General features: G+C 34.6%; 1 protein-coding gene across 5 annotated transcripts; it reads left to right on the top strand.

Annotated features, from left to right (window-relative positions):
- Nucleotides 1-102: 102 nt before the first annotated feature.
- On the top strand, nt 103-15,221 carry crls1 (cardiolipin synthase 1). Of its 5 annotated transcripts, XM_041252640.1 has the most exons (9): nt 108-189; nt 2,709-2,794; nt 3,961-4,140; nt 8,088-8,225; nt 9,227-9,356; nt 10,367-10,452; nt 10,973-11,041; nt 13,948-14,039; nt 14,450-15,221. In XM_041252640.1, exons 2-9 carry the CDS (start codon nt 2,723-2,725, stop codon nt 14,538-14,540), a joined length of 858 nt encoding a protein of 285 aa, XP_041108574.1. In that variant the 5' UTR covers nt 108-189; nt 2,709-2,722; the 3' UTR covers nt 14,541-15,221. The 5 variants fall into 5 exon arrangements, with proteins under 5 accessions (XP_041108576.1, XP_041108575.1, XP_041108574.1 ...); XM_041252642.1 differs by lacking the exon at nt 2,709-2,794 and having other exon boundaries at nt 103-189; nt 3,961-4,108; XM_041252641.1 differs by lacking the exon at nt 2,709-2,794 and having other exon boundaries at nt 103-189.
- The last annotated feature ends 73 nt before the right edge of the window (nt 15,222-15,294 follow it).

Genomic DNA, 15,294 nt, shown 5'->3' with positions numbered 1-15,294 from the left:
GAGTGTAGAGTTGGCAATGATACCTTTCCAATGATTTAAGTTACAAATATAAATTAATATTATGAAAACCGCCGATTAATATGAACAACCAAGCTGTTTGTTCTGACAATGTGGAACCTAAACTAGAGGAAACGGTGTTGAACTCGCTAGCGCCACGTCTGAAAATGTCAGCAAGAACACCCGTAACAGGTAAGGTACTATTCAAAGTGTATTGCTGGTGATTGAGTTGTAGCTGTTTGCTGGTAACGTATATGACATGGATTATCATTTTACCATTATCAAATGATTGGAAACTGAATATATTTTTTTTAAAAATAACATTTTAGCTACCGATATTACAGTATTACCGATTTGTAAAACTTTTTTTTTTTTTTTTTATTGATTTTACCTGATATATTTAATGATTTTGTGTTATTTAACTATATAGTACTGTATGTATGTATATAGTCTATAAATCGTTTCCATGCAACAATATGATTCACAAAATAATTCTTACTGGTGTCATAAATGGTCTCCTCCCATTTACCAATAAAAAGATTGGCAAAGTTTGGAGCAAATGGGGATCCCATAGCTGTTCCCGTTACTTGTTGATAGAATTGATTTTCAAAAGTAAAATCGTTCAGTCTTTCAGAAAAAAAAAATGACATAGCTTTTAACCCTAACTCATGGGTACAATTTTTGTATATCAAAACTTACTAACAAACTTTTTTGTTGTACTTTCAGTTTTGTAAGACAATTTATGATATCCTCGAATCCTTTAAGAATGATGCTCAACTTTTTTTTTCTCAAACAATCATCAACAAATTTAGACAAATGTTCAGTTGTCAAACCAGAGACAATTGGTCTGCCTGGAGGGTTCTGCACATTCTTGTGTATTTTAGGTAATATGTAAAATACTGGTTTAATTGGGAATTTTTTGAGAAAAAAAAATTAATTCTTGCCTTGTTATCCAATTATTTTCACATGCCAATTTTAAATTTGTATAGATGCATTCCTTAATTCCAGTAGTCGAATCACAAATCAATGGGTATAATATTCTGGGTTTGATAACTGTTTTATTGCCTCTAATCTATAATTGTCAAATCTTGAATTACTATGGCACCGCCCTTATCTGCTGGTTGAATTATAAGATAATTAACCTCTGAAAACTGTCTAGACAATTATTTTTAACATAACATCACTTTTTTTTTTTTTTACCAGCTTATCAATATCTCTCTCAACTAATTTGGAATAAGTTTGGATGCTAGCATTAAGATTAGCATTAGGCAGAAATAGAGTGGTGTCAACATTCAGATGGTTCCCTTATAATCTCTGCATAATTTTTTTTCAGTTGTATGTGAAACATTAGATACAATTGCAGTGGGCCAAAATATATTCATAAGGTGTAATTTTCTTACAAACTTAAAGCAATCAATTTCAGTTCTCATAGCATTAAGTCCCAATATAGGACCAAATGACAATCCCCTATTCAAAAGGGATGTCTGAGCCAGATTGAGATTTAATTTTGAAAGGTTGTCTTGACTCCATGATCACCTTCCTCCTTTTCCTCCACCTTGTCTTCTTCCTAAAGGGGGCATTCTTGCTTTGTCCTGAACTGTTGGCATTCCTAAAAAAAGACGTTGCTCCTTGCTGATTTGAATCAGTAGATTCTCCTTCTGAGGTGGACAATAGATGTAAATTATTTTTTCATCTAGATCTTACGTACTTATGTCTTTATCCATACTTTACTGTGTTTGTCCTTTTCCAATCATATACAGTCCCTTCCTTATAATCCTAGTGTCTCTTTGTAACTTTCTTATTTTATATATTTTTAATTAATTGGTAAAATCATCAATAGACTTTTATCAAAGCCAAAGCATAGTCAAGTTCCTTACTCATTTCATGCAATTGCATTTCCACTGCCTTGATTTCATCCATGACACCATTTCGTAGATGTTTAGTTTCCTCAATAGTTAGCAGTATTACGTCCAATGAACAGTTATTCAAAATGTTTTCCCATTTTTGAAGAAACACAGAATTGTCTTTTCCAAAAGCCGGTTGTTTGTCCAAGCGTAAGCCCCGTGGAATGCATTTTGCTCGCCAACATTAAGATAAAGTTACTTCATGCCAAAACAGTCTCGCTTCTCTTTCATGCAAATTTTTAATTTCCTCACCAGGTCGCTGATGTTCAATAATTTTTCACCGGATGCTGTAATTGTTTCAAACAGTTCTGCGTACAATAAAATATTTGCAGCTTTTTCCTCTGTGTATCTGAAACATGTAGATCTCACGTCAGTGCTTTATGATATGTGTTTGAAGATCTCCATTTTTTATAAGTTTATTCTCTTTATCCTTATCGGAGCAGAACTTGTGCTAAACAGTACACAGTGTCCTATCGGAAGTAACCCAATTTATTCTGGAATTAACCGTATTGTGCCTCAGGTGTTCTCCAACAAAAACTTTTCTTCAGAAAGTTTGTAGCATTATCTTCAATTAGGTGCTGCCAAGAGGAATAAACATACATCCTATTCCTTGCTTGTGCAAATAACAGGTTTATGGTACACACTAAGTATTTAATATTACATTGTTTCTTTTAATGCATTTTTTCTAAAAAGACAAAGTGATCTACTGGTTTCGGCACAAATGTGCTTTCATCAGGACAGCTCGTCAAACTTTGCTCAGGAGAAGAAAGTCATTTTGTCACACTTTTTGCCTTTTTTTTTGTGCAGTGCTTACAGCCTGAATGTCGGGGCCGGTCATTTCTGCCAAACAGAAGCTTGCCATTAACAGTTACTGTGGACTGGCAGTCCATCAAGTAAGCAGCTTGTTGACTTGTTTTGTCCTTTTGAAAACTTTTGTATGATATAAAGGTTGTGTTAATAGTAGCATGTGACACTAAACTGGATGACGTTATGTAAATAGGGCTCTAGATCAAAGCCCAGAGTACAAAGCTGCTCCCCTCCCGCCCCCGCCCAGTACTTTTAATTCAGTTATTAAAATAATGTGTATCCACTGTAGAGTCATTAAAACATCATTATTTAACTATGTTTCCCCGAATGAATCACTGTAGCATATGCTGTCAGTGTTATGGAAATTACCTGTATAATGTTACTGCTGAGATCATACTGTGAGCTCAGAGGGAGAAAAACATAAAAAATATATATTTTTTGTATATTCATCAGCAGGGTTTGACTGTCAAGTTTTGTTAAAGAGGGAAAGAACTTGTTTTGCTTGGGTTTAATGGAGTTATGTTTCTACAGGTATATCCTGTGCGAATAGCACCTATGGGAGAGAACTCTTTGGTCTGATTTAATCATGTTCAGTTATTGAATGAGGCTTCATTGTTGGTACCAGTGATCTTTTTCAGCTAACTAAAATTAGTGTTTGCCTTGCACCCTGATCAATTCAGTGCGTCCAAACTTCATTTTCAAAAATGCATTTACGGCAAAACTACAAACATATTGAAAGGCAAAACTACAAACAGATTGACTTTTGTTGTATTTTTACTTGATTTTGCATATCTGTTTGACATTGAAGTTTTGTGCATATATATATATATATATATATATATATATATATATATATATATATATATAGATATATATATATATATATATATATATATGCAACACGGTTCACAAACCCCCAGATCAATTAACTAATTCTGATTTGCTAAAAATGATGTATTCAATGAGACTGATCTCAAACGTGTTACATTATATGGGTGTGTTACTGTTGCAACATAAAACAAGTTAAAACCAATTTAAAACACCTGTTTACCATGGCTTACATTTAGTTTGGGGTACAGCGATTTTTTTTTACACTGGAGCCTTGCCCTGCTCTATAGACTTTTTTAAGTCCCTTCCCAAACAAACTTTGTGGTATAGATATTATGAAAGAGATTTTTTAAAATACATTTTAACAAAATCTTTGGAAACTTGTGAACATTTTCTAACAGGCTGTGGATTTCATCTCTTTCAGGGTTCAGGAGCTAATGAAGACCAAAGGGAAGCAGGGAGAATTCCTCTGACTATTAAGTGTGAACTTGCACAAGATCTGGCAGATAGCAGCATCTCAGGAGACATGATCACCATCACTGGAATAGTAAAAGTGTCCAACAGTGAAGAAGGTCAGTCATCTTTCAAGATCACAGTGTATCGGGTCAGTCTATATATTGTTTTTAGAAATGTGTTATTACCTAATTTTTCATTCTTTGTTTATCCTAGTAAGTGCAAGAAACAAAAATGACAAATGCATGTTGCTGTTGTACATGGAAGCAAACTCAATCCCTACTGCTAAAGGACAGAAAGTAACACATTCTAAAGAATCTAACAGCCAGGGAGCCTCGATGGACTTTTCTCTAAAAGACCTTTTTGCAATTCAAGAGATTCAGGCAAAGGAAAACCTCCTTAAATTAACTGTCACGTATGTCACAGCCTCTGCTAGCTCAATTGGTTGTTCAAGTCAGGGAAAGCATTCTAAAAATTAAAAAGGCTTCCCCAGTTTGAAAGTATGTGAATTTGAGTAAGCTTTCCAACTAAGGATGCTTATTGATTATGTATAGAATTTTTGGTGGGCTGCAGTGAATTACAAGGTTAGTTCTATTGCGTTACCCGAGAAAGCACTTTCAGAGTCTCTAGAATCAGAGTCTCGTTTACCTGTTTTAAGTACAGAGATGTTTTCACAAGGAATGTCTTTCCTGGGACTCAATTATAGGCTTGTATTATATCATGATACCCTTTTAAGATTGTTGTACTTCACAACAGATATTAATATTTGGATATGTAATCTTCAGTCTCCAAGAATGATGTTTTGTTTTGGGGGCTGTCAGAAGTATATTGATGATAAAAATAGGATTCCTATAAAAGGAGATTCCCATATGTTGGTTGTTGGGGAGCCAGGACTGGGTAAAAGTCAGATGTTACAGGTAATCACAGTGATCAGATATAGCCAAGGATTACATATTGTGCCACTATCCTTATAACAGTTATAATTTTAAATGTATCCTAGGCATAGTTTGAAAAAAAAAAAAAAAAAAAAAAAAAAAACAGAATTTATTGTATATTATTTTATATCCTCTAGCTACCTGACTGGACAGATGTGACTGCTGTTTCTTGCACAAATATAATGGCATCAATTTTAGTTTGGATTGCAAACGATTTGTTCTTAAAAGAGAAGTAGAAAACCCTTGACCTGGATATGAAAAATGATGAAAAACTATGTTAACTTTCAGTGAATTTCAGGCAGTGTGTAATATTGCTTCACGTGGTGTGTAAGTTTGTGGAGACATCACAACTACCTCAGGGCTGACTGTGACTTTATCCCGGGATTGGATCCTTGGTATTTGGAGATCAAGACATATATACATTGCACAGATTTATCATTGAAACCGATCAAGGTTGTATTGCGTTTTACATTGTGTGGTTCCTGAGCAAGGGGCTTTAATCTGTGTCAAAGTGCTATCATACATAACAGAACACCGTGGTAGAACTGTGTTATAAATATGTAAGCTTACTGCCCACTAGTGGTGTGAAGTATATGAAATTGATCTGCAGCTGTGCTTGCTCTCTGAAATTACTTATCACTGCATGATAAAACATTTCAGATGTTATCACTATTATTATTATTATTTATTATGAATATTCTTATTGTTTGTTTTCTTTAGGATGGGGAGTGCCTTGCTGTCCAGATTTGACTTAGTTTTTATTTTGCTTGATACCCCAATCCTTTCTGAACATGTGATTTTTCGGTGCTTATTTTTTTTAGCTATTTTCGAGTTTTATATAAAGTCCTATATATATATATATATATATATATATATATATATATATATATATATATATATATATATATCTCTATGACCTTCTGTAGGACATCCTTTAGTAAAATATTTCTGATAATGAATTTTGTTTTAACATTATTGTTTAATACTAAATTTTATAAAATTTAAAGTCTCACCAGTAAAAATTTTTCCGCACACACCAGAACAAACTTGACCAATTTTTTAATTTATTTTTTTTATTATTATTATTATTATTATTATTATTATTATTATTATTATTTTTTTTTTTTATGTAAGTAGCTACGGATTAATCGACCGAAATAAACTATCAAGATTAAAAGCCCACTCTAAACACCTTTATTCTCAGTCCATTCATTTGATGACCTTTACTAAGCAATTTCATATGGTGTTTTCAATATCTCTGCTTATTCTGTTTACTATTTTACATACACTCTACACAGGGAATGCTGTTTGAAAGTGTTAACACCTTCAACTGTCTAACTCTATTCAATTTACCTTCGATGGGGGCGCTTTCTATTTTTCCTTTCGTCCAAACAAGGCTTTGTTTCTGAAAACACTGCGCCTTTAAGAACGTAATGTGTGATTGTCGTAAACGAGTCAACTCAGAATGTGGCACTGTAGTGCATGCTAGGGGGGAGAGACTGGTTCGGAATTTGAGGAGAAAGTTGTTAGAGGATTTCACCTAAATTCAAACAAAATGACCTTCCCCGGGTTCTGGAGTCTGAGTACAGTGAATACATTTTATTGATTCAATTAAAAAGTTCACATATGCTAGGTGTTTGCCATGTTTTCAGCTGTTTGTAAAAGTAAAGTTGTAGTTTGTGCCAAAGGACGTGCAGTCAGTCACTTTGCTAGGACAAGTTATACTGCTCAGTCGTGCACTCTAACAAGAGCCAGGAAGGAATCGCCGACATGGGCACAACCCAGAGCACTTTTAAAAAGCGCAAAAAAGGAAATGAAATGGTTCCAAAGATTGAAATTCCCCATTGCATCTAATGCAGCGTCTCAGAACTGTGACAAGCACTCTACATTCGATATGCAACGTGTTTTACGAACACCTTGTACAGTTTTCATGGGCCGTTTCGCCCCTGCTTCATCGGTGCAATCGTCTCCGACATCATTACTCGACCGTATTTCGTATCGATCTCAGGGAGTAAGAGATAGAAAAGAATTGAGTGGATACAGCCAGCGCTGCCGCCAGATGACCCTGTTCTCGACAAAGTTAAAGGCTATTTTAAGTTTAAATGCTGGACCGGAAAGTGCAAGGGGTCTTCTGTGCTTCAGATGGTATAGTACTGGTGACGAGAAACCGGCTGCAGCTCAGGGAAAAGGGACTGAAGCCTCTAGCACACCTGACAGAGGCGAAGGTGGTACAACTTTTAAAGAACTGGTAGGTACATGTTGTATACAGACTTGCTCCAGATAATATCTGAGAGCCAGTTGGCTAACTCGCCGAGGGTTGCGCTGGAAAATTTGCAACGAGTTGCCCTAAAAAAAAAAAAAAAAACTTCACAGAGGAATGACGCACATCATTTTGGAAGAAGTAATACAGAATGAATTGGCTTTATTTGGGAAAAGGCCCTCGCACAAACATTGTAAAACAGAAAAATGAAGTAATGGCAAACAATAGTTAAAACAGTTAATGCTGTGTGAAAGGCTTCAAGAAATAGTGCAGTCATCTGAAAAAATGTATTAAGAGGTTAAGCCCGTGCTAAAGAGAAATTAGCAAAGAAAAAAAAAAAGCAAAAACGTTATATATTTAAAAAAGTTATCTACACGTTATCCTGTAGGGCACCAGTATTGGATTGATTGCAGTTCTCCACTTGAAGAGCAGAGAGTTTGTTTTTGTACCGTTGTCACTCCTCCCATTATTCTGTGTCAAACCTGAGTCCCCCATACTACCTTTCCTGGACAGAGATCATCCTGTGCTGTCGTGTGAATAACAGTTAAGTAATTATTTTCTGTGCTGGAAAGTGCTCGGTGCAGTCCAAAAGAGATTCCCTGGACTGTTGAATGTTAAATAAATAAACAAAATATCTTCATTTGCTTTCAAAAGTTGTTCCCTGTATTGCGGCTCAGCTCTAGGTTTTTCAAATGTCGAGATCTGCAGTGTTGAATGAATCGTGCCCCCCTGCGCCTCCCAAATAAGTTTTATTTCAGTAAAGGATCGGTTGATCAAATCAACCAATACATTTCTTCATGTGGATTGAAACGTGCGCACAAAGTGTTACATGTTTTATACAGTATTTTAATATATTCACTTTTTTTTTTTTTTTTTTTTTTTTTTTTTTTTTTTTGCTTTCAGTACGAAAACCCATGGACGATTCCAAATTTCCTGTGCATGGCAAGGATTGGTTTGTCACCGGTCCTGGGATACCTGATTGTGGAAAAAGAGTTTAATTTATCCCTAGGTCTTTTTTTTTTAGCTGGAATAACTGATCTGGTAGGTTGTAAGATTGTTTGAAGTTCACACTTGGGTTAGATTGCAGATGTAATACGAGTACCATAATGAAAATTAGAATACAGTATGAAGTAATGCATTTATAATTCTAAAACATTGGAAGATGTGTCGAAAAACTAATAGTACCAGTACAATTCTTTGACAAATGTTTTGATTAGAATTAGTGTTTTACTTTGAATGAGACGTAAAACCGAGGTCCTATTGTAAGTGACTGCAGCAGTTGTTGATTCATGGTTCACCCCTTAGTCTCTGTAAGTCACTTTGTATAAAAGTGTCTGCCAAATGACTAATTAATAATAATAAGCATAGGCCAGTACTCCATGGTAACTACTAGTAGCACCGTTTATTGTAAATTCTTTTTGCTCAGTTGAATTATCCAAGCACTGGATTTAAAGGTAATTCCTACAATTGGCATAGACATCTGCAATCCTTATTGCTTAAATACTTTGGTATTTATCTGTCTGCTACAGTGGACTGCTGTACCTGTTTAGAATCCTTAGGCTTTTTGGTACACAGGATTCCCTAAGTAAAGTTATATTACAGGTATATGATTTCACTGTTATATTAAAAAAAAAAAAAACATCTTGCCATACCCTTTTGAATGTGTTCACAAGCATCTGTATGTTATGGTTGTGTAACTTATATCAATAAGTTAGTACTTTATAGCGTTTTTTAATTATAGTATGATATGATAACATTGAAACCATACCTGTAGCTGCAGTGATAACAAGAAAACCTCATTCAGACACTTTTGGATGGTTTCACAAATCCGGAATACCATCTTGTTTATGAAACCAGTCATTTGACTATTCAGGGAAACTGCATCTCTGTTATAAATCTGTCCTACAGCATGTTCGTATTTGTACTCTTACTCAAAGTAATTGCTGTATAATAATAATAATAATAATAATAATAATAATAATAATAATAATAATTATTATCTTGATGTAAAATTGATTTTAATTACTTGTTATACTCCACAGTTGGATGGCTACATTGCACGCAACTGGGCCAACCAAAAATCTGCTCTAGGAAGTGCTCTTGATCCATTAGCTGATAAGATCCTCATCAGTGTCCTGTACATCAGCTTGACTTATGCACAACTCATTCCAGGTATGACAGGTTCATCGATTTATATGTACTTAAATAAACAGTGTTTGATTTATAATGACTCTTAAGAGGTTAAAGGGATTGTAGGTAACAAGTTTTGCACTTCCGTTGGCTACAAATGTGCAGTTTTGAAAGAAACATGTAGCAAATGTTTAAAAAAAAATATGTATATATCTGGTACTACATTCGAGTTCTCTGTTACACTTGCACTTCCATGTTCATTTCACCTCAGCAGTGTCTTCTGGGTCAAAGCATGATACTGGCTAAAAAGCACAATGGGGGAAGCAATGTGTCCGTTAATAACAGGAAATAAAATGTTGAGGTTGGGAACATTTCACTATCAATAATATCTGAAAAACATGACTTGCAAATAAATTTCTATAACCTACTGTAGTGTAACCTAGTGAACCAGATACTCATGTTTAAAAATAAGAATAAAGTACAGATGTACTAAACTATAGGTGTTTCTTTAAAACTGCACATTCAATAGTTACGTAACTGGAAGAGCAGATAAGTTATGGAATTATTATAATTGTCAGGTGGAGCAATTTCTTCTCCCTCTAACATGTCCCACCCATGTACTCAAATATACTAATAGATATGGAAGGTATTTTTTAGAAGTATTTGTGGGGCAAAATAACAATAGTAGAGTATATTTGTAGCTGCCACGTGATGTATTCCACATTACCACCGGGCAATTTGTTCAATTCTATTTAAACAAATGTGAAAATGGTTACCTTGTTTGACTCCATGTTAACTATTACTACTTTTATTTTTGTCAGAGCTCAATTTTTCTTGTTTCTTTGCAATTCATACCTATTACTTTTATTTTCAGTATTTTACAGTAAAACCTGAATTAATCAGTAACCATATTCATTTTTGAGGGGGGGTGGGGGGGGGGGGGGAGTCGTCAGATTTACTTTCTGTGCCTGCGTAGTTCAGGTGGCTCTAAGTGTGGTATGGTCTTTGTGTTGACACTAATACTGCTGAATATCTTTGTAATTCTGTTCCAGTACCGCTCACTGCCATGATTATTTCAAGGGATGTCGCTTTGATTGCAGCTGTCTTTTATGTTCGATACAAAACTGTTCCACCCCCAGTGAGTAAATGCAGCTAAACATCTGCTATTCTATTCACTTTTTAAAGTTACCTAAGTAGTGATTTATGTAGTAGTCAGTTTTTTTTAAGGATGCACCACAGTACAGCTCAACTGAAGTACTATGTTCACCTAAGAGACATCCTGAATTATGTCTTCTCAATCAGGAAAAACTTTTCAAAGTCCCAGCATTAACACGCTCTCTAACTCGCCATTTCTTTACCTGATCGTAGGCTGCTGTGACTTGTTGTACCTTCCCTCATAAGTAAAAAAAGGCTGTCAATGTCTTAAGTACACTTTGAACACAGCATAAAATACCACTGTCCCTCATCTAAATCATATGATCTAATCTCCCTGAGATTTTCACAATGCCCATTTTAAACACCAGCTGTTATGATTGTAATAGTTTTGTATAACCTATACCTTTGTGGTGTGTGGTTTACAGATTCATTGAAGCTTTACTAACAGATTTAATATCAAAATCTGCATTGTGTTATAATCTTTTTTTTTTTTTTGTCTCCAGCGAACCCTCAGCAAGTTCTTTAACCCCTGCTACGCTACTGCTCAGTTAAAACCAACCTTCATTAGCAAGGTAAGAGAAAATACATAGTATATGGTAAGATGCACTGAATATTTCTGTCTTTAATGGAGGACATGCCAGGTTAATATTTTCAAAAGAAAATATTCAGCATTTAACATATTGCACTTTCCTAGTGATATTTAAACCCAAATAATACAATTATTAAATTAAATACTGTAATACAAAACAGTGGCATTAAGTTAGTGGTAAGTTACAAAAATAGCTCTAGTTAATACATTTCCCATCTAAAACAGGTTTTAAAACTTTCTTCAATTTGCCTCAGTGGAGTACAGTTGTAATTTTCCAACATTTAGCTATACAAAGAACATAGCAATTGATAAAGTTCCAAATAATAATTAACAAATATAATCCATTAATAAAAGCAGATGTTAGTTTAGAATATTGTGTCCAGTATATTTTAAATTAAACTTGCACCAACCATCAAACCCAAATATTAAATTGTGTACCCTATAAAAAACAAAATAAAAAACAACTTTACACATTTACAAAACACATCTTTTAGGATCTAAGGAACAAGACTACACTTACTAAACAATTACTAAACATTTTAATTAATACAGTGGTTCTCAAAAGTATTCACCTCCCTTGGACCTTTCCACATTTTATTTTGTTACAACATGGAATCAAAATGGATAAATTGATTTAATTAGGAGTTTTTGCCACGGATCAACACAAAAGAGTCCTTAATGTCAAAGTGAAAAATAAAATCTACAAATTGTTCTAAATTAATTACAAATACAAAACAGAAAATAATTGCTTGCATAAGGATTCACCCCCTTGAGTCAATATTTGGTAGAGGCACCTTTGGCAGCAATTACAGCCATGAGTCTATTTGGATAAGTCTCTACTAGCTTTGCACATCTGGACACTGCAATTTTTGCCCATTTCTTTGTAAAATTTCTCAAGCTCTGGCAAGTTGGATGGGGACCTTTGGTTTCAACTCTTTCCACATATTCTCAATTGGATTGAGGTCCGGGCTTTGACTGGGCCACTCCAGGACATTGACCTTTTTGTTTTTAAGCTGCTCCAGTCTGGCTTTGGCTGTATGTTTGGGGTCATTGTCCTACTGGAAGATGAATCATCTCCCAAGTCCCAAGTCTCTTGCAGACTTCATCAGGTTTTCCTCCAGGATTTCTCTGTACTTTGCTGCATCCATTTTGCCATCTGTCTTCACGAGCTTTCCAGGCCCTGACGCAGAGAAGCATCCCCATAGCATGATGCTGCCACCACCATGCTTCACGGTAGGGATGATGTTCTCAGGATGATGTGTGGTGTTAGGCCAAACATAGCGCTTAGCATTGAGGCCAAAAAGCTCTATTTTGGTCTTATCAGACCATAGAATTTTCTTCCACTTGGTCTCCGTGTCTTCCACATTCCTTCTGGCAAACTCTAGCCGAGATTTGATGTGATTTTCTTTCAACAATGGCTTTCTTTTTGCCACTCTCCCATAAAGGCCAGTTTTGTGAAGCACACGGGCTATTGTTGCTGTATGCACAGTGTCTCCCTGACTAGTGCCCTTCTCACCCGGATACTTCGTTTTTGAGGATGGCAAGTTCTAGACAGATTCATAGTTGTGCCATTTTCTCTCCATTTCTTAATAATGGACTTTACTGTGCTCCGGGGGATATTCAATGCCTTGGAAATGTTCTTATATCCTACCCCTGCTTGGTGCTTTGAAGAACCTTATTCCAGATTTGCTTTGAATGTTCCTTCATCTTCATGATGTAGTTTTTGTTAGAAAATGTACTAACCAACTGTGGGACTTCCCAGAGACAGGTGCATTTAACCTTAAATCATGTGAAACACCTTAATTGCACACAGGTGGACTCCATTAAACTAATTGAAGACAATTGGTTGCACCAGAGCTTATTTAGATGTGTCATAGCAAAGGGGGTGAATACTTATGCAATCAGTTATTCTGTTTTGTATTTGTAATTAATTTAGAACAATTTGTAGATTTTATTTTTCACTTTGACATTAAGGACTTTTTGTGTTAAGTGGCAAAAACTCCTAATTAAATCCCTTTTGATTCAATGTTGTAACACAATAAAATGTGGAAAAGTCCAAGGGAGGTGAATACTTTTGAGAGCTACTGTATATTTGAATAACTATTTTAGAATGATATCATATCATTCTCAATCTAATAGAGGAACAATGTTGAGTCAAAGTCCTCTTTCATGCCAATAGGGATTACAGTATTTAAAGTATAGATGCAAAAGGCTTCCTGCTAATGATACATTTCACAAATAAATGAATCAGTTAAAAATACTTTTTTGTAACTTATCAATAATGCAGTTGTTGTGTATTACATAATTGTTTTGAATAATTGTATTGTGTAAATCTCACTGGGAATGTGCAATATGTTAAACGCAGAGAACATGTTCGTTTTTTACTTTTAACCTCATAATCAATGAATATATAAAAAGGTGAAGAAATTCTGACGTAATCTTGAGTTTTTGTTCATGAGTGCGGACATGCGAAACAATAAGTTTATTCATTAATGTGAGGTCGATGCACTTGATTTGTTTAGAAGAGTTCAAAATTACGCACAAGGGTGTATATATATATATATAGAAATAAAACAGTCTTCCTCTAACAGAAAAATCCCTAATAAACGTGTAAGTGTAATCATGTAGTATTAGTCAATCTGCCTTCTAGGTATTTGAAAGGGAGAATCCTATTTTTGAAAACCCTTTAATACTTAATATTCATTGAAAATAATGAATTATTTTTTAAATAATACCTTGTCACAAATACAATATAAAGATCTGCAAACAACAAAGATATGGAAGACAACAAGTAAAGCCTAATGCATACTGTTTTGTGGTTTTGGAATCTCCATTCTTTAATGTGTTGCTCAGTGTCTAAATCAGTTCCTTACCTTTTGCTTTATTTAGGTAAATACAGCTGTTCAGTTGGTACTGGTTGCTGCATCTTTAGCAGCACCTGTCTTCCAGTATGCTGACAGCATGTTTCTTCAAACGTTATGGTGAGTTCTGAACATGTTAGTTTTACAAACTTTTCTATCAAGCATTCATTAATATATCCAAGATAAAAGTAAAAAAGCAAGCATCAAGTTCTGTAACAGAGAAAGAAATAGAAAACAAAGAAACGACTTCAGTTTGTGATTTAGCTCAATTATTTAACTAATATAGTTATAGATAATGCTCTGACGCATTACTTTGCTCTATTTTGTTCAGTGTATGCTTGTAATTGTTTTCAAAAGTCTAAATACAGAGTATTACAATATAAAGTGTAGGCTTAGTCATTAGTTGTCTTTAACTTGCCATGGTTTCAGCCTCTCGTTGTATAAGTAGTGCTGACTGAGGAATGAATCTAAGATTGTGTTGGATGTAGAAATTGGAACAGGTTTTGACTTTTATTTTTTGTGTTTCATAGGTACATTACAGCAATGACAACAGCAGCATCAGCATACAGTTATTACCACTATGGTAAAAAGACTGTGCAGGTTTTAAACCACACAAAATGATGAATGAATGCATTTTGTACAGAGGCTGTACTTCTCTGACTCCACACCAGAACATTTACATTGACTCTACACCAGAACATTTATTAAAGTGTTAAATTGATAAATGTAAGTACAGTGTGAATTATCAGTATACATTTAAAATTTATTAAAATAAAGAACTATAATTGTTCATTGACCTGTAGTTGCCATTTGATTTACACATATCTAACCAATCGCATTGATTTACACATACCTAACCAATCGCATTAACCAGTACAAAGAAACCTCAATATTAAAACTTATAATGAATTCAATTAACCTACCAGATTGTGCTGAGTCAGTGCCCATTTGAACGGTTGTCCCACCCCATCTTTTAGCTGAAAGTGAAGTTGTCACCATTAATTTCCGGTATTTAATAACTATGTGCCAGTAATGCCTGAGGGGAAATTTCTTACCTGCAGATATTATGTAAAGCCATTTATTTTAGTGGGCCATAAATTTGAAGTGTCTAATTTTTTAAATGTAGCAACCTTTTATTTTAGCATTTTTCACCTGCAAATGTTTTCATGATGTGGGTTTGCACTGGACACAGTAGCTTTTAAGTTTAATGTTTGTTTTGTGAAAAGATTTGAAATGACAAAACACTGGACATTCTGCAGCAGCTCTGAATTGTATTTTTCTTCATTAAATATGTTAACTGCACTTCTTGATTCTTTATTGTGACTGTGTGCTGTGCTCTACCTTTTGAATTTTAAGCAAGCCTAACTGTAAACAT

This window comes from Polyodon spathula, chromosome 6, assembly GCF_017654505.1.
Source record: "Polyodon spathula isolate WHYD16114869_AA chromosome 6, ASM1765450v1, whole genome shotgun sequence".
Lineage (NCBI taxonomy): Eukaryota > Metazoa > Chordata > Actinopteri > Acipenseriformes > Polyodontidae > Polyodon > Polyodon spathula.
Note: the sequence above shows the minus strand (reverse complement) of the source record. Positions and strands in the feature narration are given on the sequence as shown.

Coding starts and splice junctions, on each gene's coding strand:
- crls1 (XM_041252639.1), top strand. CDS start 6,567: ATGTTTTCAGCTGTTTGTAAAAGTAAAGTTGTAGTTTGTGCCAAAGGA. Junction 10,453..10,972: donor ACAAAACTGTTCCACCCCCA/GTGAGTAAATGC, acceptor TTTTGTCTCCAG/CGAACCCTCAGCAAGTTCTT. Junction 11,042..13,947: donor AACCAACCTTCATTAGCAAG/GTAAGAGAAAAT, acceptor TGCTTTATTTAG/GTAAATACAGCTGTTCAGTT.